The 24,901-nt window shown below is 46.5% G+C and overlaps 1 protein-coding gene across 4 annotated transcripts in view; it reads left to right on the top strand.

Annotated features, from left to right (window-relative positions):
- Positions 1 to 14,609: 14,609 nt before the first annotated feature.
- Positions 14,610 to 24,901, top strand: part of LOC141165512 (uncharacterized) — a 139,872-nt gene continuing 129,580 nt past the window's right edge. For 2 of the 4 annotated variants that reach the window (XM_073651169.1, XM_073651165.1), the window contains exons 1-3: positions 14,610 to 14,737; positions 15,753 to 15,943; positions 17,779 to 17,957. In XM_073651169.1, the coding sequence (XP_073507270.1) occupies positions 15,841 to 15,943; positions 17,779 to 17,957 (282 nt within the window). In that variant the 5' untranslated portion in view covers positions 14,610 to 14,737; positions 15,753 to 15,840. Of the gene's footprint in view, positions 14,738 to 15,752; positions 15,944 to 17,096; positions 17,179 to 17,778; positions 17,958 to 24,901 lie in introns of those variants that run through there. The other 2 variants (XM_073651167.1, XM_073651168.1) reach the window with 2 other exon arrangements.

Genomic DNA, 24,901 nt, shown 5'->3' with positions numbered 1-24,901 from the left:
TGCCTTAAGGGCGCCAGGATCTTTTCCAAGCTGGATCTACGTGGAGCGTATAACCTGGTCCGAATCCGTCAAGGTGATGAGTGGAAGACGGCATTCAATACCCGGGACAGTCACTATGAATACCGTGTGATGCCCTTCGGTCTCTGCAATGCTCCCACTGTCTTCCAAGAATTGGTCAACGACATCTTCCGTGATCTTCTTTACTCCTGCGTGGTGGTATACCTGGACGATATCTTGGTCTTCTCTCCGGATCTTCCCACACACCGGAGGGATGTTCGTCAGGTCCTGCTTAGGCTCAGGCAGAACCACCTCTATGCAAAATACGAGAAGTGCCTCTTCGAGCAGACCTCTCTTCCATTCCTGGGCTACGTTATCTCCCAGACAGGCTTATGAATGGATCCTGAGAAACTCTCTGCTGTCCTAAAGTGGCCCCGTCCGGAGGGGTCGAAGGCGATTCAGCGGTTCCTGGGCTTCGCCAACTACTATCGTCTCTTCATTCCGCACTTCTCTTCCCGGACTGCTCCCATATCTGCACTCACCCGTAAGGGAGCAAATCCTAAGGTATGGTCGCCCGAATCTGAGGAGGCCTTCCTCTCCTTAAAGCAAGACTTCTCCTCTGCCCCGGTACTGCACCGTCCGGACTGCAACAAACAATTCTACCTGGAGGTTGATGCTTCCTCCTCCGGAGCTGGAGCGGTGCTCACCCAAAAGTCTTCATCCGGGAGAATGGTAACCTGCGGCTTCTTCTCCAAACTCTTCTCCTCGTCTGAGCGCAACTACCCCATTGGAGACCGAGAATTGTTAGCCGTTAAATTGGCGCTGGAGAAGTGGCGCTACCTGCTTTAGGGGGCTCTATACCCGGTGATCATCTATACGGATCACAAAAATCTGGCTTATCTCCAAAATGCCCAAAGACTCAATCCACGTCAGGCCCGGTGGTCTTTGTTCTTCGCCCGCTTCGACTTCGTTCTACATTTCCGGCCGGCGGACAAGAATGTCAAAGCCGACGCCTTGCCCCGATCCTTCCTGTCCTCCGATCAAGAGGAGGAGCCTATGCACATCATCGACCCCTCCAAGTTGATGAAGGTGGCCCACTTGGATCTGACTCGTCTTCCACCCGGTAAGACGTTTGTAGCAATACCAGATTGTGAGAAGGTTCTTCGCTGGGGTCATTCATCTAAACTAGCCAGCCATGCTGGCCAAAAGAAGACCATCCTGCTCATCACCCCGCATTACTGGTGGCCTACCCTGCGCAAGGATATGGTAGACTTCATCTCAGCCTGTTCGTCCTGTGCCCGCAACAAAGTTCCCAGACATCTACCAGCCGGTCATCTCTTGCCGCTTCCCGTACCTGATGCCCCGTGGCAACACATTGCTATAGACTTTATTACAGATCTCCCTGTCTCTGCCGGTTGTACAGTCATTTGGGTGGTCGCCGATCGCTTTTATAAAATGGCTCACTTCATTACTCTGCCTGGTCTCCCGTCTGCATCAGAGCTAGCTGAGGACTTCTTCCTTCACATCTTCCGTCTCCATGGCCTAGCCCTCCACATCGTGCCGGATCGAGGGGTTCAGTTCACCTCACGTTTCTGAAGAGCTACGTGTAAGCTGCTGGATGTCACCCTGGATTTCTCCTCGGCTTACCATCCACAGTCCAATGGTCAAGTGGAGCGGATCAACCAGATCCTTACCAGCTACCTCCGGCACTTTGTTAACGCTCACCATACTGATTGGGTGGATCTCCTGCCTTGGGCCGAGTTCTCCTACAACAACCATGAGAGTGAATCATCTTCCAAGTCTCCGTTCTTTATAGTCTATGGTCAATATCCCCGGATTCTGTTTCCCATCTCCGCTTCTGTGGACAATCCTGCCGCGGAGTCTCTGGTCAGCGAATTTTCCACCATTTGGGAGAATACTAGGTCCGCACTTCTTCAGTCCTCCGAGCGGATGAAGAGACATGCTGACAAGGTTTGGCTCTCCTCCAAACATGTACGGCTCAAAATACTCTCCTACAAGTTGGGTCCTCTGTTCATCGGTCCATTTGAAGTTCTTAAACAAATCAATCCAGTGGCCTACAAGTTAAAACTCCCAGCCACCTTACGGATCCCCAACTCCTTCCACGTATCTCTCCTCAAACCAGTTGTCTTTAATACCTTTTTCCAACAATCCAGGTTCTTCCCCTGCTCCGGTTTCTGCTGAGGACGTTTTTGAGCTAGAGAATATTCTGGCTACCAAAAGGGTAAGAGGAAAAACCTTTTTTCTGGTGGATTGGAAGGGGTTTGGCCCAGAAGAGAGAACTTGGGAACCCAGGGAGAACATCCATGCCCCGCTTCTCCTTGAAAAATTTCTTTCTGGCCTAAAAAAGAGGGGGCGTAAAGGGGGGTGTACTGTAGCATCGGCGTCTCTGCCTCCTGCCAGGCAGAGACGCCGTCCCTCTCACCTCCCTGCTCCCCGCGCCGCTTCCTCCTGCGCTCCTCTTCCTGCTGCTGCCGGCGCGCGCAGCTTCCCGGGCACTGTGCTTAGGGCGCGCGCTCCCTCTCTCTTAAAGGGGCCGCGCGCGCCGTCCTAAGGAGTCCCCGGCCAATGGCCGGAGGACCTCCCATTTATAAGGCACCTCCTCCAAATTGGAGGTGCCCGAGCAATAGTTGATGCACAGCATACTTACCTCTGCTTCAGCCCTCAGGTCCAGTTGCTAGCCTGACTACTGTTCCAGTCCACCAGTCTGACTACTCTCAAGCCCGACAGTCTGTCTTCCGTTCTACCCGCCAGTCTGTCTATGGGCAAGTCTGCCTGCTTACCAGGAAGCACCTGCCAGTTACCTGCCTGCTACCTGCCGTGCCTGCTAGCCCGCTCACCTGGGAGCACTCGACTGTTACCTGCCTGTTACCTACTAGCCTACCTGGAGGCTCTGCTGTCACTTGCCGTGACCACCTGATAGCCTACCTGGAGGCTCCTGCTGTCACTTACCGTGACCACCCGCCTGCTAACCTAGAGACTTCAGCCTGCTTGGCCATCACTTGCCGTGACCACCTGATAGCCTACCTGGAGGCTCCTGCTGTCACTTGCCATGACTACCAGTCTGCTAACCTAGAGACTTCAGCTTGCTCTGCCGTCACGTGCCGTGACCACCTGTCAACTACCCAGAGACTTCCGCCTGCTTGTTGTGTCCATCCGCTATACCGGTCAGTCCCAGTCTGCTGACCCGTGGGAGCCACCTGCTCTCTTACAAGGTCGTCCCCAGAGTAGCACCTGGTCCCTCTACTCGGTCCCTCCCTGGTCACGGAGTCGTTAGCCGCCGTACGATCAGGGTCGGTCTGAGTTGATACTTAGTTACGCCCCTCTGGGTCCCTCCTTGCACCGCGGCACAGAGGTTCCACCACCTGGATCCGTAACACACCGCAAATCTTTCTCTTGAATCCAGACAGGGTGTCTGGTTTTCCATTATACTGGGGAAGCCATTTTGCTCCAGAGATATATGGCAGGGCCATGGGTATTAACAGAGTCACGACCCCTGCTGGTGGGGCGGCCGCTCTGACCTGAGCAGCGCCGGGCGCAAGTTGAGCATCATGAGCGTCATTCGGTGCTCCGGCGTCTCGCTGGTCGTCGGCCATGGTTGCGCCCCCCTAGTGAACCGTAGCCTACCTCCTGTTTCTTTAATCGGGTAGGCCGCAGCTCCGCAGACGACGGTCTCCTTTCAGTACCTGGTGCTTCCAGGTGCTGCGTCAGAGCGTGAGGCGGGGCTTGAGCTTCGCGCGCTTCCTACGGTCATGCCTCTCTTATTCCCGCGGTTACGCCCCTCTTCTTCCCGCGTGGCGACGCGGTAATGGCGGCGATGTTCACCACAGTTTAAACTTTGTTCAATACGGCACACAGTACCCGGTGGCAACGGGCACGAAATCCTGTTCGTGACGCCAGAGATGACGCGCCCCCAGGGCAGTGGGGTACTCGGTGTCTGGGCCTATGGATGCTGGGGGGGAATATGTCACAGTGGCTGGCCCGGTCCGTGGCCCAGGGCGGTCAACAAAAAGGGCATAGTTTATATGGGATTTGTAGTTTGATCGTGACGCCACCTGTGGTTTCTGGTAATTTGTACCAGCACTGCTGCAGACCTCTGAGGCAGTTGATAGGCAGCCAGGATGGATCAGCTCCCCACAGGTGGAGCGGGCCTCAGGGCAGTGTAGAGTTTGACGGTGGGTGGTGATGCTGGGGCTTGTTGTGCAGTCGGGATGGCGCAGCAGGAGTAACTGACAGAGACAGGGGATTCGCTTTAATACCTTTACTGGTGCGGATGTCAGGTACGGTCCAGGGTACTCGGTAGGAAGGGTGCACTTCAGGACTTCTCCCCAGTGAGCGGGTATAGGGCCTCCTGTTCCGTGTCTCCCTCTCTCTAAGCTCCTGGCCAGCCTGCAACTGGGCCTAGCTTCTTTGTTGTGCTGTTCCTTCACCTGTCGCTTGGTCGTAGGACCTTCCGCTGGCAACCACTTTCCCTGGGTGCCGGGGCCTTCGTGGTTCCTGGTCCTGTGTGGGTTTAGCTTCAGGTCGGCCAGGGACTTGTAGTCCTTCTGGTATGCCGGTGATCCCTACTGAGTATAAAGGGACCCTGTAGGCGCGGACCCGGTGTCCAGTTTGTATACTCGGGGGTGAGCCTATGATGCTCCTCGGCCCCCTCAACTCCTCTCTCCTCTCCTCCTTGCCTCCGGCCACACTCGGGCCCTCAATACAGCAGCAGAAGTGCTGCGTCTTCGCTGCTCTCAGCGTCAGCACACTCTCTGAATAAACAACTAACTGACTGCCTGGCTCCACCCTCCATATATATATCCCTAACGGGCTCCCTCTGGTGGTATGAGGTGGAAGGGTGGAGGTGTTTGTATGTAATGAGGGCCTCTTGTGGAGAAGTCCATCCATGCACCCTTTTGGGTTCTGTGGTACCTGTGAATAGCAGGGTGCCACACATGGGTTCTACCACCTCCTCCCGTACTTTTTCACCACCAGACCGCCCCCCCCCCCCCGACAAAGGAGCATTACCCCGAAAAGAAGGCTGTGGAGAAGGTGGTCTCACCCATCTATCCCGAAGGCGTCTATCAACATGTATAGCCAACAACATGGCAGCCTCCAAGGACTCTGGGGTTTCATATACTGCTAAAGCATCTTTCAACTTTTCAGCAAGGCCCTGACAAAATTGGCTTCTAAGAGTTGGGTCATTCCATTTTGTATCAGTTGCCCATCTGCGGAATTCGGAGCTGTACGTCTCCACTGACTGGTTCCCCCGATGAAGGCGACGCAACCTGGACTCAGCCAAGGAGATTCGGTCAGGGTCAACATGAATGAGGGCAGGAGCCCTGTAAAACCCCTCCACAGACTGGAGACAAACCGAACCCTGCGGCAAATATAAGGCCCAAGATTGAGGATCTCCTTGCAGCAGTGAGATCACAATCCCCACTTGTTGCTCCTCATCTCCGGAGAAGTAAGAACGAAGTTTAAACCACAGTTTACAAGCTTCCTTGAACACAAAAAACTTGCCCCTACCTCCAGAAAACCTGTCCAGGAGGGCAACCTTGGGTTCAAGCTGGACCGGCCTTCCTGCAGAGACCCCAACATTAGGGACCTGCTGCCGCTGTTGCTGCTGCTGAACCTCATAGTGGAGGTTACTCACCTCCAGAGACAGCCTGTGCACCTGCTCTGACAGCTCAGCAATGGGATCCATGAACCAAGAAAAAAAAAAAAAAACACCCGAAAAAAACACACACACACAAAAAAAATACGTGTCAGTTTTTTTTTTTTCATATATATGCACGGCCGGTGATAATGTCACACACAATGTGGGAAAGACTAAGTGCAACATGAAGGGATGAGGGGAAGAAAGCCCAGACACCAGGGAAAGGGGGAGTGGAGACCCCTAGGCAGATCTAATAACACCCAGCCTACCCTACCGTCCCTATTTTGGTTCCACACCAATCGCCAAACAGGAAACCTAAGCCCTGTATATTTCTAGAGCTAGGCCCAAGATAGGGAGGGGGGGTAAGCACTGGTCAGTCCCAGTGGTGGGATTTGGCCGGTTCGATCCGGTTCGGGAGAACCAATTGTTCAAATTGCTGCCGAACAGGCCAGAAGCGGTGCTGCGATCCAGTTCCCTGGCCACCTTTGTCAACTAATGTGCATTTGGCCGCACATGTAGTTGAAAAAGGCACACGTCACATTGCCCTCATCCTGTGCGGCGGGCAGGAAGGGATCCCTCCAGCTCCGCTGCTGACAGGAGGAAAATGGCAGCGGAGCAGTGGAATCTGTCCTCTGCTTCCTGCTCGGCGCTGAACCCTCCCTGACACAGGCGCGTGGCTTGATGACGTCATCATGCAGCGCGCCTGTGTCAGGGAGAAAGTTGGCAGCAACGAGGATGCTGCGGCCTGCGGGGGAACGAACAGAGAGTCAGTAAGTGTTTTTTTTTTTAACTAATGCACTGGCGATGGGGTAGAGCAATGGAGATGGAGGAGGTGGGGGGAGATGAGAGAGAGGAATGGTGATGGAGGAGGTGGGGGGAGATGGGGAAGAGGAATGGTGATGGAGGAGGTAGGGGAGATGGGGGAGAGGAATGGTGATGGGAGAGGAGAGGAATGGTGATGGAGGAGGTGGGGGGAGATGGGGGAGAGGAATTGTGATGGAGGAGGTGGGGGGAGATGAGGGACAACAATGGTGATGGAGGAGGTGGGGGGAGATATGGCAATGATGATGGAGGAGGTGGGGGAAGATATGGCAATGATGGAGATGGTGAGGGAGATATGACAATAATGGAGGAGATATGACAATGATGGAGAAGGTGGGGAGAGAAATGATGGAGAAAGTGGGGGAGAGCAATGATGGGGATGAGAGAGAGCATAGATGGAGGAGGTGGGGGAGAGCAATGATGGAGAAGGTAGGGAAGAGCAATGAAGGGGATGTGAGAGAGCAAAGATGGAGGAGGTGGGGGAGAGTTATGATGGGGAATTATTTGGACGCTATATGCTGTTAATGTCTGGTCTGGTCAGGTTGTGGTGGTATTTCTTCCTTGTATGTGGTATTATATTGTCATTATGTGATGGTAATATGTGGTCTGGTCAGGGGTGTCACTGTATTTCTTACTTGTATGTAGTATTATTAGGTCACTATGTGGTGGTAATATGTGGTCTGGTCATGGTGTGGCAGTATTTCTCCATTGTATGTAGTACTATTGAATGCTGGGACCTGCACTGATTGGTAGAATGTGGAATGTGGAGCATTTATCCCCATGAGACTGGAGCTCATGTGCGACTTGACTACTGATCCATTCATTCCCTCAGTGGCTGTTCTTGTTTTTTTCTGGAAGCCCCAAAGAGAATGAATAGAGCTGCGGTCAGACGTCCCACCTGCTGCATTTTAAAATGGGGATGTGTTCTGTTAGGGATAAAACTCCATTCTTCCGATAGATGAGTTTTCCAATGTTCGGACCCAAACGTTCAATAAGTTATCACCTATTTTGTGGAGCCCATGGATCGGTGATAACTTGTTTTTAACCAAAGAACCCCTTTCATGCAAACTAATGTAATTTTACATCCCAGTTATAGTGGCGCACAGTAGATGTACAGGAGCCGCCTGTGATTTACAGTCGACGCTCCACTATAACAGAAATAACTGCTAACAGGTATTTACATATAGCTGTAGGGTGGGCCCCGAGGATCAATTCCTCCTGTGGGCCCCAGACACCCCAGTCCGACACTGGTTGTGGCCAAGGGGCACGGAGAGCTGACACTGAATGGCAGGTCAGGGGATATGGAGCCGATTCCAGGGCTCAGCGCAGCCATACTGCAGGACAGAAGCCTCCTCGGCACTGGCTGCAGCAGCATGCTGCTACAAGGCTCATACTGCCCCGGAAGTTGTCTCCTCACACCGCTAGCCACTTCCGGGTCACAATTTAGTACCTGCACAGTCCTGATAGAAGAAGCCTCGTTGCCTTGTGTCTACCGGTCACTAGCTGATGCCCCAGCAATATGGCTGCAGTGTGGTCTTGTATAGTGATAAGCTCTGTGCTGGGGAATTGCATATGTGACAATTCCCTAATGTTCTGATGAGTATCCTGCCATGTTGTATTTTATGGTCTGCTGACTACAATCTGCAGGAATGCATTCTGTGCGGTGCACGGTCCGTTCCTTTTTACCTGTCACCTACTTTTGTCTTGTTGGCAGCAATGTTTCTGATATTTTCTATTTTTCTGCAGTAGAAATGATTATATTTTGGACGCACTGAAGACGTTACTACTTTTCTTTTTGTTTCTCTTTCAGAAAAATGCATGAAGACCCTTATTCACCAGTGTTCTGCTGCCCACTCCTTTTTGAAGAGCGAGACATTAAATACAGAAGTGACAATACTAGATACAATGCTCTATGCGTATCATCATCAGCTGGGCTCTCATAAGCCTTATCTGGCCCTAAAACAGGTAAGAAGTTCATATGGTAAAATGGCTTGCTAAAGGGTCTGTAACATCTGTAGCAGGGGTAGGGAATATTCGGGCCGTGGGCCATTTAGGTGTATCACTATGTCCCATTTTTTAAAGCCAAATCCATTTTTAAATCCACACCCATTTTTTTTTTTTTTAAAGCCACACCCGTTTACACACACCTTTTCCTCAAACATATACAAATAGGGGCGTTCGGAACTGCCTGACTGCTTCCCTACTTGCATATGTTTGAGGAAAAGGTGTATGTAAATGGGTGTGGCTTTAAAAAAAAATGGGTGTGGCTTTAAAAATAGGTGTGTTTTTTTCTACACACAAACACAGAACCTGATGTTAAAATTTTTAATCCCATTGAATCCCACCCCTGGTCAATCCCCACTATAAACTTAAGACAACAAGGGAGACAAACAAAGTAGGGACACCAGACACCAGAGAGATAACACCAAACATCCTCCAAGGGCACCAGAGAGGAAACTAGTCGACTGCTATAGCTCCAAGCCTTCACAAGAGAAAATGAGAATATCATCGGTGACTCCCTGAAACAGACTGAGAGTTTATAAACACCCAGACCAGGGTGTGTCAATCAGAGCAGGAGGGAGGTTGCCGCTGGGTTCAAAAGTCAGAAGGATTAAGAAGGCGTCTGCAATGCTAAACGCAGTGACCTTCTGCAGTCAGATGCAGAGCGACTGTCTGTTACATCTGACTCACCCGTGACAGGTGGAGTATAACAAATGGGTGGGTGCAGCTGGTATACTTCTCTATTCAGCCAAAGGTACCAAGTCCTATGGGATCCACACCTGGTAAATTTTAATAAACGTCAGCTTGCCCATGTTGGCTGTGGAAAGGCGGATGAGCCTGTCTGAGATCACACCCCCTGCCATGTTAAACACAAGTTCCCACAGTACACTTGTCACCAGGCAGGCCATCACCTCCAAGGTGTAAAAGGCAATCTCAGGCCATGTGTCCAACTTGGAGACCCAGAAGTCAAATGGGGCAGACCCATCATTCAGTACGTGGAGACGTGTGGACACGTAGTCTTCCACCATGTTGTTGAAACGTTGCCTCCAGCGTTGCTGGGGAAGAAGATGGCTAATAGGTTGGAGGAGTTTTTAAACTAGAGACGGGGGGGGGGAACCAAGGAAATAGGTGGGATGTGAGGCAAGCAAGGGGGAAGGGGAGAAGTGAATATAATGAGGGTGGAGAGGGGGGTGGGGATAGTACAGTTAGATCGTTAGAGAAGAATAGGATGCTAAATAACCCCAAAGTTTTATCTTGGATGCTGACCAACGCAAGAAGCCTGACCAATAAGGCGGATGAGCTGCGGGCGCTTATATCGGAGGAGAGGTATGACATCGTAGGTATAACAGAGGCTTGGCTAGATGATAGCTACGACTGGGCGGTAAATTTAACAGATTATAGTTTATTTAGAAGGGACCGGAAACAGGGGAAGGGCGGAGGAGTCTGCTTATATGTAAAGTCACGTCTAAAGCCCAGACTAAGGGAAGATATAGGAGAGGGAGAAGAGGGGGTCGAGTCCATGTGGGTAGAGATAGAGGGGGCAAAAAATAATAATAAAATATTACTGGGGGTCTGCTATAAGCCACCCAATATAACAGAGGAGAATGAGAAACTGCTATTAGGACAAATAGACAAAGTAGCAAAACATAATGAGGTGATTGTTTTGGGGGACTTCAACTACCCGGATATTGACTGGGAAACAGAAACCTGTAGATCGCAGAAAGGAAAAAGGTTCTTGACAAATATCAAGGATAATTATCTCTCCCAACTAGTGCAGGAACCAACGAGAGGGAAGGCAGTGTTGGACTTAATATTGACTAATAGGCCTGATAGAATAACTGAGGTACAGATAGGGGGGCACCTAGGTAATAGCGATCATAATATTATCAATTTCAAAATGCCCTTCAGTAGGGTTATCAATAAGGGAACAACTAAAACATTAAACTTTAGGAGGGCGAAGTTTGATCAGCTGAAAGAAAACCTTCAACTTATAGACTGGGACAAAGTTCTTAATCAAGGAAATACGAATAGTAAATGGGAAACCTTCAAAAGAATTCTGAATACTCAGTGCGAGAGGTATATACCGTATGGGAATAAAAGGGCCAGAAATAAGAGGAAACCAATATGGTTGAATAAGAACGTAAAAGGGGCGTTAAATAGCAAAAAAGAGGCATTCAAGAGATTAAAACAGGAAAACAGCAAGGAGGCACTAATGTGTTACAAGGAAAAAACGAGAACCTGCAAAAAACAAATAAAAATAGCAAAGGAGGAAACAGAGAGACGTATTGCTAGGGAAAGTAGATCAAATCCCAAACTGTTCTTTACGTATATAAATAGTAAAAGGATTAAATCGAATAATATTGGACCGATAAAAAGTGATGAAGGCAAAATCATAGAGAAAGATGAGGATAAAGCTAATCTATTAAATAAATTTTTTTCATCAACTTTCACAAAGGAAAAAGAACTAACAGGCGAAATGAGAAGTGACAAGCTTAATACTCCACTAAGTATGACAAATCTAACCCAAGCTGGGGTACAGAAACGCCTCAGTAACATTAAAATAAACAAATCACCAGGACCTGATGGCATACACCCACGGGTACTAAGGGAACTAAGTAATGTGATAGACAGACCGTTATATCTTATATTTAAGGACTCTGTTGAGACTGGGTCTGTACCACTTGATTGGCGACAGGCGAATGTAGTGCCAATATTCAAAAAGGGAGCAAAAAGTAACACCGGAAACTATCGGCCGGTGAGTCTGACGTCCGTTGTGGGCAAAATTTTTGAAGGCTTTATTAATGAGGCAATCATGGAGCATCTTGATGCTAATAATCTATTAACCCCGAACCAACATGGATTCATGAGGAATCGCTCCTGCCAAACAAACCTGATTGACTTCTACGAGGAGGTTAGCTCTCGAGTAGATCAGGGGGAACCAGTGGATGTCGTGTATCTCGACTTCTCAAAAGCGTTCGATAGCGTGCCACATAATAGTTTGGTATACAAAATGAGAATGATGGGGCTGGGGGAAAATGTCTGCAAGTGGGTAGCTAACTGGCTAAAGGATAGAAGGCAGAGGGTGGTTATAAATGGAATATACTCAGATTGGGTAAGCGTCACTAGTGGGGTACCACAGGGGTCTGTACTAGGCCCAATGTTATTTAATATCTTTATTAACGACATAGTCAACGGGATAAATAGTAAAATATCAATATTTGCAGATGACACAAAGTTATGTAAAACAATTAATACAAAAGAGGATAGTGAAGACCTACAGAGGGATTTGGATAAGCTGGGTAGGTGGAGCATTAAATGGCAAATGAGGTTTAACGAGGAGAAATGTAAGGTCATACATATGGGAAGGAAAAATGGAAGTCACCAGTACTCACTGAATGGGAAATCATTGGGGAATTCAGAGATGGAGAAGGACTTGGGCATCTTGATTGATAGCAAACTAAATTGGAGTGCCCAAAGTCAGGCCGCTGCTGTAAGGGCAAACAGGGTAATGGGATGTATCAGAAGAGGTATAGCTGCAAAGGATGAGAACATTGTTCTTCCACTGTACAAAGCACTGGTCAGACCACACTTGGAATACTGTGCTCAGTTATGGGCCCCAATATATAGAAAGGATATAAATGAGCTTGAAAAGGTACAAAGGAGGGCAACAAAATTAATAAGGGGAATGGAGGGACTGCAATACCCAGAGAGGTTGGCAAAACTAGGACTATTCAGCCTGGAAAAGAGAAGGTTGAGGGGGGACATAATAAATGTGTACAAATATGTTAGGGGACAGTATAGAGACCTTGCCCGGGATTTGTTCAAAAGGAGGGATATTACGGTAACAAGAGGGCATTCACTAAGACTGGAAGAGAAAAGGTTTCAGCACCAGCATAGGAAGGGGTTCTTTACGGTAAGAGCAGTGAGAATATGGAATTCACTGAGTGAGGAGACGGTAATGTCGGATTCACTAAACCAGTTCAAGCGGGGACTGGATGCTTTTCTAGATACCAGGCAGATTTCTGCATATACTTAAAAATAGAATAAAATAGTAGGTTGATACAGGGATTTATTCTGACTGCTGGTTTCAGAGTCGGGAGGGAATTTTTCCTCAGGTGAAGATTGGCTAAATCATTTGGGGTTTTTGCCCTCCTCTGGATCAACTTTAGCAATTACAGAACTAACAGGTCGAACTTGATGGACGCAAGTCTTTATTCGGCTTTACTAACTATGTAACTATGTAATACGGAACGTATCAGATGGGGGGTGCTGGATGTTGTGGCGTGCTGAGGAAGGTTTCCACATTTCACTCCGGCTAACCCGCACTTTCGAGGTGGTGCCAGTGCTCCAGCTGCGTTGGCGACTTTCTCCTCCTCCTCTGCCTTGTGTTTCCACTGAGCCCCTGCTGTCAGGTGGGAATGCCGTCACTAGTGCGTCTACCAACGTGCGCTTGTATTCCCTGATTTTCCAATGCCACTTCAGTGACAGAAGTAAGAATGGTATGTGTCCTTGTAGCGGGGATACAGCAGGGTGGCCACCCAGTAGTCAGCACTGGTAACAACCTAGCAACTCGGCGGTCATTGCGCAGGCACAGCAGCATGTATTGGCTCATGTATGCCAGGCTGCCCAGAAGCAACGACAAGCTGTCCTCAGTGGGAGGTGTGTCATCTGTATCCTTTGTATCATCTGTATCCTCTGTATCCCCCCAGACACGTCCCATTGATGCCCGTGAGCTGCTTTGAGTACCACCCGGCTGTGAACAGGGTTCCTCCTGCTCCTTCTCCTCATTCTCCAAAACTGTCCCCTGGCTGAACGGTTGTGTTCCTGGCAGCTGTTGGTACAGGAACCCACCCTCCGTGCCATGTGTGGACGACTGTCCTGATAATGGTGTGAATCGTCCCTGTTCCTCCTCCTCTTCCTCCTGTGCCACCACCTCATCCATCATTGCCTGAAGCATTTTTCAAGGAGGAATAAAAGTGAGATAGTCTCTCCAACATATGCAAGATGAAGTTCCACCTTAATGGTACATCACATATGAGGTTGTGAGCGGGAAGCAGAAGTGATGCTACAACGCATATAGATAGGGGAACAGCAGCAGGATGAGAACACCAAAAGTGCGCACAGGTGACCCGCACTTTCTGCAGCAGCTCTGAGATCTAGGGGTAATTTTTCAGGAAGCTTTGCACCACCAAATTCACCACATGCACCATGGTATAATGGTCCCCTCTAACAGCACCCCATATATTATGATGGTCCAACCAACAGCCCCCTATATTTTATGATGGTTTCCCTCCAATACCCACTTATATAGTATGACTGTCCCCCCAACAGCCCCATATATACCATGATGGTTCACCCAACAGCCCCCCCAAAACAAAAAATACAAATCCTTATACTCACCTAATCCAGACTCCTCGTCCTCTGCCGCCTCCATCTCCTCTTCTATTTGGTGTCGTAGTGGATGCTGGCGGCACGATGCAGTAACATCATCACATCGATAATGTCCCCTGCATGGCACCAGCAGAAAGGTAGCCCATGGCCTGCCGAGGTAGGTGACGGAGTTGGTGAGACAATGCGAGCCACGGATTTTGCTACCTTTAGCTGTGTGCTGTTTACATGGTGGAAATTCCATGTGGAATTTGATGTATTTGGACCAAAATTCGCATGAACTCCACCCACAAACCATCTCCCATCATTTTCTGTGAAAAATCTGTTTTGCTGTTGATGCAGCCACAGATTTTTCTACCATATTCTTGAAATTTGCATGCGCCAAAAAATAACTTGTATGTTACTTATCAAAGTGGTTTTTCATGAGAATTCTACAAAGGTCGACAAATGCTTATTTCTTTCAGCCACAAATCTGCTTGGATATTGTACCATGCACACATCTACACGTACATTGTATTGCAGCTTACACTTTGTATGTATACAGTACATTGGACAGTAAATAGTACATGACTCTGCGTTGTTTCCTTCTTGCTTGTAATAATAACCCTGTAAAGAGCGTTGTAGGTCACAGCCGCTCAGTCCCAACGATTTCACAATGTAGTTTTGTACAGGACACGTGACTTTTCGGGCGAGGACTGAATCACTCAGCAGACACTTTCTTTTGAAAAGCTGGCAATTGTCTAGAAAGTTGTTCCCATAGTGAAAGCAGCAGGAAGCAATACAAACATCCCAAACAAAAGTGGTGCAGGATAGGTGCTGCATAAGGTTTTCTTACATGCTGGATAAAGGACCATATCACTTCTTGTTCAGGTAATGACACCTGTGCCAGGTTCTTGCCTTGCGTAGCAGATAAGGGGCATATGTATTAATGTGCATCACTCCGTAAACGGGCACTTGTTTCAGAATTGAGTAATATTGTACTAAGACTTTTAGTTTTCCATGAGTATATGGTGGATTAACAGAATAACATTTGCTTAGGGTGGAGATGGAGGACGTGGTGAGAGGGTATATTGTGGGAGGATGTATTTCTCATGCCAGTACGTATATGCATGATATACTATTGATAAGGCCGGGGACTGAAGTGATTGTATCTTAAAGATAAACTTCCTGTTATGAAAAGTTCAGAAAGTTACTGCAATAAAACGTTTTCACAAAACTTGTAGATCAGCGTCTTCTGTCATATAATCATCAAAACATGCTGTGGTGTAGAACACGTCTCGGTATCTGGAGCATCTCTTCAGCTCTGGTTTGCCCCTTGACTGCTATCACTATATGGGTACATCCAGAAATACCGGATGTGCTGCAGCCAATTCGCATTGAGGAAATCTGCATGATATCATACCTCCATTATACACTAATGACGTACCATCATGTGACTGCTGCAGAGATTGATGGATTATTTGCACCCACAGATTTGGCTGTGGATCCACATGTAAAATGCAGAAAAATCAATAGTTAGGTTTTGTTGCAGATATTGGCCCCATTAAACTCAATGAGAAGAGTCTGCAATTAAATCATGACCTGTCCACGTTATAAATTGACATGCTTCAAATTTTCTCAGATTGTGAATGAGATTTGTTACATTTTCATACATTTGTTTGCTATTATTTTCATTTTACAAACAAATATCCAGGCACAAAATTTGCAGCTATAATTGCCTAAAATGGGAATATCGTTTAATGGGAAGGAATGCACATTGGTCCAGTTCTTCCACTACATTTGGATATCAGAATTGCATACAGAATGTTATTTTTTTACCAGTAAATTACGGCACATTAAAGTCTAAATATGTAAGGTCTAATATTTATTTGTATTCTTTACATAGTCACAGTGGATGCTTCTTAATACTTTCACAGCAAATATGAGCCAGTGCTAAGGTATCTACAGACATCCTGGGGTCATCACTTGTCATCATGGCGATGCAGCGGCATTTTAATGTTCGAGATTGTCACCAAAGGTCAATAACAGCTCTTGGGTTCCATACGGCAAGGAGAGAGTTTCTCACGGGCTTTGAAGGTAAGGAACAGGTATATCCAGAGTATAGACACCTATAGCAATACCTGGATTTACAAATATCACACAGCAGAGAAATAGGCTAAGAAAATAGTAAAATACTGTAGTTGGCAGAGTATTGAGAGACGCAGGAGAATGAAATAAGACTCAACAGATTGAGCTACCATTAATTGTAATTAACAGAGATACATATAATGTAATGTACCAAATCATGCAAGTCAGGGATGAAGGCGAAATGTAGTCATTAATTGCTTAGAGTAGTATGGGGGTGTCATCAATCCTTTATATATTCTTGTAGAGCTATTGTGTGTAGATAGTGTCCTTGGTGAGAGAGGGTGCCTGTTGCATTGAAATAACACTTCGTTATGTGACCGCTCCCTGCTGTAATAAATCAGCATAAACCATTATTATGGCACATTGTTCTATTTCCTTAATAACAACCTGATGGACCGTGACACATGATGATGAAGCATCATGGAACCATCATGTCTATCACAGCTCTTGTAAAAAATGGAAGCCATGGCAATGAGGTTGGGGCTATACAATGATATTGAGATCATGATTTTGGATTGTGATATTGCATCTTATGATTTCCTATTATATAAAAAAAAATCATAATGAGCAGGCACCCCCATATAGTATGGAAAAAATAGTGGAGGAAGTCACATTCGCGATGATACCTGTGGGGTTTCCACATGCCTCTTTATTCTCCTTTGGCAGCCGCCCTCCCTGGATTTTTTGCAGTATTCACTTTGGTAAGATTTATAATTATTCATATATTCATTCATTTATTGTTATATTATTTATTGGTACACTTTATTTGGTTATTTATTATCTTGAATCTTCATATATTGTGCAAATTTTTTTACACTTAGCACTTTACACAGTGTGTCACATGCCGTATTTTCTATAGTAGGTTTGCCTTCTTATGTGATGAGAGAAAGTGAATTTTTGACCCCAATAATTATGCTGTTTTGTTGGGTCTTGTATTCAGTTATGTTATGCTATTGATATGCACTTTTAAATGTTTTTAATGTATTTTTTGCAACATAGATTATTTGTACTGATTCACCTAATAAAGTATATAAATATTCAGTGTGCATTACCCTCTTTATATCATTACTTTTTTTCTTTTTTTGTGTGTTGCTAATGATAGCCAATATCATGCCACTGCATTGTGGCATGCGACGTGCCACGACGAGGAGCTGCAAATGTTTACAAATGTGTTAGACTTCTATGTAAGTTGCATACTACTTATTTGTGACTTGGCCTTTTTTTACAACAAAGTTCCAGGTTTAAAACAGCAAGTTACAAACAAGTTGTACAGATGTTTTTGGTATTGCGACTTGTCTGAGAATTGCTGTTGTGCCACACATATCGCCATATACCCCAAACCTAATGGTAGTGCTTTGAAAAAGATCGCCTCTGAGCGATCGAAACGCGTTGCTGAAAATGTCCTAGTAACAGCTATTCAATTGCATCTGTACCTCAGTTTTATTTATTCATTCCTTCATTTTTGGATGGAGTAATTTTTATGATTTTTTTTCTAATAAAGTTGCTATTTTAAAATTTGCCTGTTTCCTCGGATCCTAGAGCTGGATACTTGTTTAGTCTCTTCACTAATGCTAGTGCACCTTGTATAACTGCTCCTCATGGTAGGCATGGAGTCCTATTCCAACATATTGTGTCACTGAAAACTTACAGGGCTCAACATCAATGTTGGCCTCAATAATTCTGTAGTCCCAAGCTCTCTAATTGTTAGCTCATAACCGCTGTCTGCTTATTGTAGATTTAATTGCACAGTACCCTTTCACTTAGCTTTTGCATCCCATTTCCAGATGGAATGATAAAGTGGTGGGACCTGGACAGTGGACGCCTATCTCAGTCAGCAGCTGAACATTCAGGGATGGTCACCAACCTCTTGTATTGGACAGAGACAAAGCTAGTCTTCTCATCATCAAATGATGGTTCTCTGATTGTTTGGACTTCTGGAGCTGTTGTGTTAGACAAGATCAGGGTAGGTAAAATGTTTGCTTTTTGTTAATTATTGTTTGAAAAAAAACTATGAATGTATGATGATAATAATAATAATAATAATTTAATCTTACTGTCTTATAAATACGGTTTATAAGACACAAATAATATACTTGTGAAACAGCTTTGGTTGCCATAAGTAAGAAGAGAACACACATTATATCTAGTGATGAGCGAGCATGCTCGCTACTGCTCGCTGCTCGCCCGAGCATCTCACTGCTCGAGATGCTCGGCGCTTGCCGAGTATTTCCGGCGTTGCTCGGCGGGAGGTCGGGTCCCCTCCCTGCATGTTTACCGCTCTTTAGAGCGCCAATCAACATGCAGGGATTGCCTGCCACTAGTGATGAGCGAGTATGTTTTGTTAACTCTTTCGTCGAGTATACTCGGGCGAGCACCGAGTATTTTTAGCGTGTTCGGTGATATGTTTGAATCACTCACGTGTGCATGATTTGCGACTTTTTGACAGCTTTGATACATGTGAGGAATGTCTGCTTCTTACACATTCCTCACATGTATTAAAGCTGTCAAACCGTCACAAATCATGCACATGGGAGTGATTCAAACATATCACCGAGCACGCTATAAATACTCGGTGCTCGCCCGAGTATACTCGGCAAAAGGGTTAACAAAACATACTCGCTCATCACTACCTGGCACTCATTGTAATGCCACAGCCATGGTGGTTGTGGCATTACAGTGATTGGATGACTACACAGCGTTATCAGGTCTATATCAGACCTGGCGCCGCCATGCTCGTCACAGTCACTACGGAATCAGGCAGAGTAGGGAGAGGTGCTGCTGCGTCAGGGAGCGATTTGCTTGTGTATTAGGCAGTGTAGGGAGAAAAACCGTACATTACACATATCCATCTTAACAAACAGTCCTTTTGAGGACTAACTAATCCATCTGCAGAGATATCAGGCAGGCAGTGTATATAGGCAGGCAGGCAGGCAGGGTATATAGCAGACTGTAGTGCACATAGGACAAGAGGCTCCATTCCAGTTCTGCCTTCTGCTGCTGTTAGATAATTCTAGACAAAGGCCCAGGTCTCAGGGGCCAGGAATACTTTTTTTGGATCTTAATCCTCATTATTTGCATAAAAAGCAATCCAGAGAACACCGTTTTTCTGAGCCATTTGCTTGTTGGCACTGCAGAATACAGCCAGGTCCTTTCCATATTACAGTGTTAGAAATCCAGCTATTTAAAACTGTGTTTTCTCCGTCACACAGATCACATAAACGTTTTCAGAAAATACTGCCATTTCTGACATCCATTCCAATTTTTTTTCACTGTGTCAGCGACATTTTTGACACCGGTTTGCTGTTCAAACTACTTACCTACAGGCCAGGTATTTAAAACTCTGTTTTCTCCGTCACACAGATCACATATACGTTGTCAGAAAATACTGCCATTTCTGGCCTCCATTAAAAATTTCTTTCAGTGTGTCAGTGAAGCAATTCACACCACTTTGCTGTTCAAACTACTTACCTACAGCCCAGGTATCTAAAACTCTGTTTTCTCCATCACACGGATCACATATACATTGTCAGAAAATACTGTCATTTCTGGCCTCCATTAAAAATTTCCTTCAGTGTGTCAGTGAAGCAATTCACGCCAGTTTGCTGTTCAAACTACTTACCTACAGGCCAGGTATTTAAAACTCTGTTTTCTCCGTCACACGGATCACATATAAGTTCACTCCAAACTCAGTCATTTGTAGTGAGCGTGGAAGATACTGTCCTCCATTTAAAATGGGCAAGGCACGTGGCAAGGGACGGTGAACTGGATGTGATGGTGATGGTGCATGCAGAGGCCGAGGACAAGGCCGTGGGCAAGCTGAAATTGTGCCACAACAAACACCCTCATCTTCTCGCCCGACTTTCCTGTCCCAATTCCTAGGGGACCGCAGCACACCACTATTGAACCCAGAGCAGTGTCAAAAGGTTGTTGGTTGGATAGCGAATCCAGTCACTTAGCCACCACCACCACCACCCTATCTTCCACACGGTCAAGTCTCAGTAGCCGTGAGTCTGGACCGCATATTCCTCACCCTGATCCTCCTTCCTCCCACCATGGTGAGTGCCCGGAGACAACTGATACCACACTTAGACACTCTGAAGAGCTGTTCAATTTTCCATTTATAGATTTAGGCCTCTCGCCTGGTCCACTTGAAGTGGGGCAAGAGGAGATCGCGTGTAGCGATGCCCAAATATTTGAGCAGCCACAGTCAAACGAAGGCGACAGTGGGAAAGCGTCACAAGAGGTGGATGATGATGAGACACAATTGCCAGAAAGTCAGGAGGAGGACCAGGGGGCGGAAGTGGAAGACGAAGTGGTGGATGATATAGTAACTGACCCAACCTGGCAGGAGGACATGCAATGCGAGGACAGCAGCACACAGGAGGAGGGAGGCAGAGCACCCCAACAGGCAAGAAGAAGCAGTGCGGTGGCCGCAGACAGAAGGTGGGCAACCGTTCCCCGTAAGACCAACACGAAGGAAGTTGCCAGTACAACTGTTAGATCTTCCTGAGTCTGGTTGTTTTTTAAAGACTCTGCTGATAACCCCAAAAAGGCCATTTGCACCACCTGCCAGGCCAACATCAGCAGGGGTGGCAAAACTAGCAGCCTGACCACCACCAGCATGACCAGGCACATGGCAGCAAAGCACCCGACTTTGTGGACCGAACCCCAGGGTCCATGAACAGTGTCTGCAGGTGGCACCATTGCTTCTTCCGCTGTTGTGCATGCAAGCCAATCCCCTGTCCATGGTGCATGCGAAGATGCCTCCTGCCCTGCACCTGTCATTGCACACTCTCAAGTAGCAGCATCAGGAAGCACGTCCATGTCCTTGTCCCAGCGCAGTGTTCAGTTGTCCATACCCCAGTCCTTGGAACGCAAGCGCAAATATGCAGCCAACGCCCCACAGGCCACACTACTACACTGTGTTCCAAATTATTATGCAAATAATATTTTCTCAGATTTTCCCAAATTACCTATATGAATTGCAGTCATTGTAATTTTCCAGTCAAATAACTATTAGAGTACAATTGAAAGGTTTTTGTACAAACTGCCTATGATAACAGTATATTTTTAAAAAAATAAAAAACTCAAACTGCACTCAAAATGCATGTTCCAAATTATTATGCACAGCAGAATTTTCAACCTTTTCATTTTAATAAAGAACAAAAAAATGGTCATTTTTGAAATTATAAGCATTAGCAGGTTATTACAAACTGAAATCAAACAGTTTTCAACTCAAAACTTTATTCTAGGTGATGTTACATTTGCACATAGGACCCCTTGTTCGAAAGGAGCTTCTGAACTCTCTCGTCCATTGAATTTGTCAGGTTTTGGATGGTTTCTGCTTTAATTGTTTTGCATGAGGACAGAATACCCTCCCAGAGCTGTTGCTTAGATGTGAACTGCCTCCCGCCATCATAGACACTCCTTTTGATGATGCTCCAGAGGTTCTCAATGGGGTTGAGGTCAGGGGAGCATGGGTGCCACACCATAAGTTTGTCCCCTTTAATGCCCATAGCAGCCAGAGATGCAGATGTGTTATGTGCAGCATGAGACGGGGTATTATCATGCATGAAAATGATCTTGCTGCGGAATGCACGGTTCTTCTTCTTGAACCATGGAAGGAAGTGCTGTTTGAGAAACTCAACATACATTATGGAGTTCATCTTTACCCCTTCAGGGATCCTAAAAGGGCCGACAATCTCTCTCCCCATGATTCCAGCCCAAAACATTACTCCACCTCCTCCTTGTTAGCGCCGTAGCCGTGTTTGCATGGGGTGTCCATCAACCAGCCATCCTCCACTCCATCCATCTGGACCATCGAGATCATTTCATGCATGATAATGCCCCGTCTCATGCTGCACATAACACATCTGCATCTCTGGCTGCTATGGGCATAAAAGGGGACAAACTTATGGTGTGGCACCCATGCTCCCCTGACCTCAACCCCATTGAGAACCTCTGGAGCATCATCAAAAGGAGTGTCTATGATGGCGGCAGGCAGCTTCCGGCTCACAGACTGGTGTTTGATGTCCCCACGCGTTGGAACTCTACACTGCAGATGTTGGGAAGGATTTGTGAGCAGAAGAGGGAAGTTGTTGAGTACCAGCATCAACAAGGCCATCGGTATTCAGTTTAGACTCCACACATAAGACCTCAGGAGTGGACATGGATGTCAGGCATATGTACCATCCTCCAAAACTTTGAGAACTCCACCAAGATGGTGAGCGGCGATGACGCCATAATTAGTGTCACCATCCCGTTTCTCTGTCTTTTGAAATGCTCTCTGCTCACAATCAAAGAGGATGCATTGCAGGTGGAGCACGATGAGATGGAGCAAGGAACCATACAGGGTGATTACACACAGCCCAGCCTCATCTCATCCCAACGTGGATTTGGTGACAATGAGGAAGAGGATGAGGAGTAAGGACAGGAGCTAGTGTCATGCACTATAGACGGTACTACCTGCACAGCTGTCATACCGTCTGTTCAGCGTGAATGGCCAGAGGACAGAAAGGACAAGGAGGAGAGCATGGTTAGCCATCCACTTGGTGAGGACACGGAAGTCTTGCCTGTTAGTAGTCTGGCACGCATGGCTGAGTTTATGTTACGCTGCCTTTCCCATGACCCTCGAAGTCTCAAAATTTTGGGTGACAGTCATTACTGGTTGGTGACACTTCTAGACCAATCCCGTATCAACGTCCTCCGTGATTCCTCTGTGCCTTATAATTATTGGGTATCCAAGCTGGATACGTGGAATGAACTGGCTCTCTATGCCTTGGAGGTCCTGGCCTGCCCTGCCGCCAGTGTTTTATCAGAGCGGGTTTTTAGTGGCGCTGGTGGAATTATAACTGATAAGCGCATCCGCCTGTCAACTGAAAATGCTGACAGGCTGACTCTTATTAAAATGAACAAGGGCTGGATTGGGCCAGACTTCTCAACACCACCGAATGATAGCAGCTTAACATAAACTCAAATCCAGTTTCTTTTCATGGGAGGTGTATTTCCATGCACCTTTTCACACCCAGACATGGGTATACACTTCCTGATTTTGGCTATTTGCTCTTGTGTTCCTCCTTCTCCTCATCCTCCACCACTATATCACCAGGGTGACCGTGGTCCGTGATGCAACACCCACATAATTTTTTTAAAGGGTGTTTATGATACCCGTTAAAAAAAAAAATTAATACATTATGTTCATGTATACCCCCCAGGGGTAAATGTTTGTCAGCCCATACACTTAGTGCATGGGCATTACAAGTATAGTAGGCCCGCTCCTTTCTAATGGGAACATTTTTTTTATGAGGCCCTCCTCCATGTCTCTTCCAAGGGGCATTGAAGTGCCTCCAAATTTTTGGCAGCCCTTGCATTCACTGCATAGGCCAACACAATGAGAGACTCTCTCTTTTCTAATGGGAATTTGTCATTACTGTGGCCCTGCTCTATGTATCTTTAAATTGTTAGTGGGGTTTTTCCTAAATTTGGTCAGCCGTTAGACTCACTGCATACCCTATAACTGTATAGCAGACTCTCTCTTTTCTAAAGAAAATTTGTCGTTACTGTGGCCCTGCTCTATGTCTCTTTCAATTGTTACTGGGGTTTTTCCTAAATTTGGTCAGCCGTTAGACTCACTGCATACCCTATAACTGTATAGCAGACTCTCTCCTTTCTAATGGGAATTTGTCATTACTGTGGCCTTGCTCTATGTTTCTTTAATTTTAGTGGGGTTTTTCCTAAATTTGGTCAGCCGTTGAACTCACTGCATACCCTATAACTGTATAGCAGACTCTCTCCTTTTTAATGGGAATTTGTCATTACTATGGCCCTGCTCTATGTGTCTTTAATTTCTTAGTGGGGTTTTTCCGAAATTTGGTCAGCCGTTGGACTCACTGCATACCCTATAACTGTATTGCAGACTCTCTCCTTTCTAATGGGAATTTGACGTTACTGTGGCCCTGCTCTATGTGTCTTTAATTTCTTAGTGGGGTTTTTCCTAAATTTGGTCAGCTGTTGGACTCACTGCATACCCTTTAACTGTATAGCAGACTCTCTCCTTTCTAATGGGAATTTGTCGTTACTGTGGCCCTGCTCTATGTGTCTTTAATTTCTTAGTGGGGTTTTTCCTAAATTTGGTCAGCCGTTGGACTCACTGTATACCCTATAACTGTATAGCAGACTCTCTCCTTTCTAATGGAAATTTGTCATTACTGTGGCCCTGCTCTATGTGTCTTTAATTTCTTAGTGGGGTTTTTCCTAAATTTCGTCAGCCGTTGGACTCACAGCATAGCCTATAACTGTATAGCAGACTCTCTCCTTTCTAATGGGAACATGTTGTACTCGTTACTGTGGCCCTGCTCTATGTGTCTTTCAGAGTCCCTCCATCATCAATGAAATCATGTGTCTGATGATGTGTCACATACCACATTGCCAGATAAGGTTGTAAAATGTTAAAATGACATTTCCCGGTGAAGGCATTTACCTTAAAAAATAACGTAAAAAAAAAACAGTAACCTCAATGTAATCACATTGTTCAGCTCCTGCACCTCTTCCTCCATCTCCGAAATGACCACATCAGCCACAAGCTGAAAGCACTGCAGCACTGCCTTGGCCAAGCGGCAACAGGCTGTGCTGAAGATAACATGCTTAATGCTTAGGTGACAAACCACCCAGCGCAGCAGTGTTGTTGAAAGCTGTAACACAGCAGTTTGATCTGTGGCTCTCACCGCTGAACATACAGCCAGGCATGGTCGTGTGTGACAATGGGCGGAATCTGGTGATGGAGAAATGACAGCCGGAGTAGATACAGTTTCCCCCTATGCCAGTCCTTTCACCGAGCAAAACAATATGGCTGTGGTGAAATACAACTCCCACTGAGAAGCTGTTTCAGATTGAAAAACATTGTGCCCA

This window comes from Phyllobates terribilis, unplaced genomic scaffold (assembly GCF_046119375.1).
Source record: "Phyllobates terribilis strain yellow unplaced genomic scaffold, ASM4611937v1 Scaffold_11__3_contigs__length_659146591, whole genome shotgun sequence".
Classification (NCBI taxonomy): domain Eukaryota; kingdom Metazoa; phylum Chordata; class Amphibia; order Anura; family Dendrobatidae; genus Phyllobates; species Phyllobates terribilis.
This window is presented reverse-complemented; position numbering and strand designations above follow the sequence as displayed.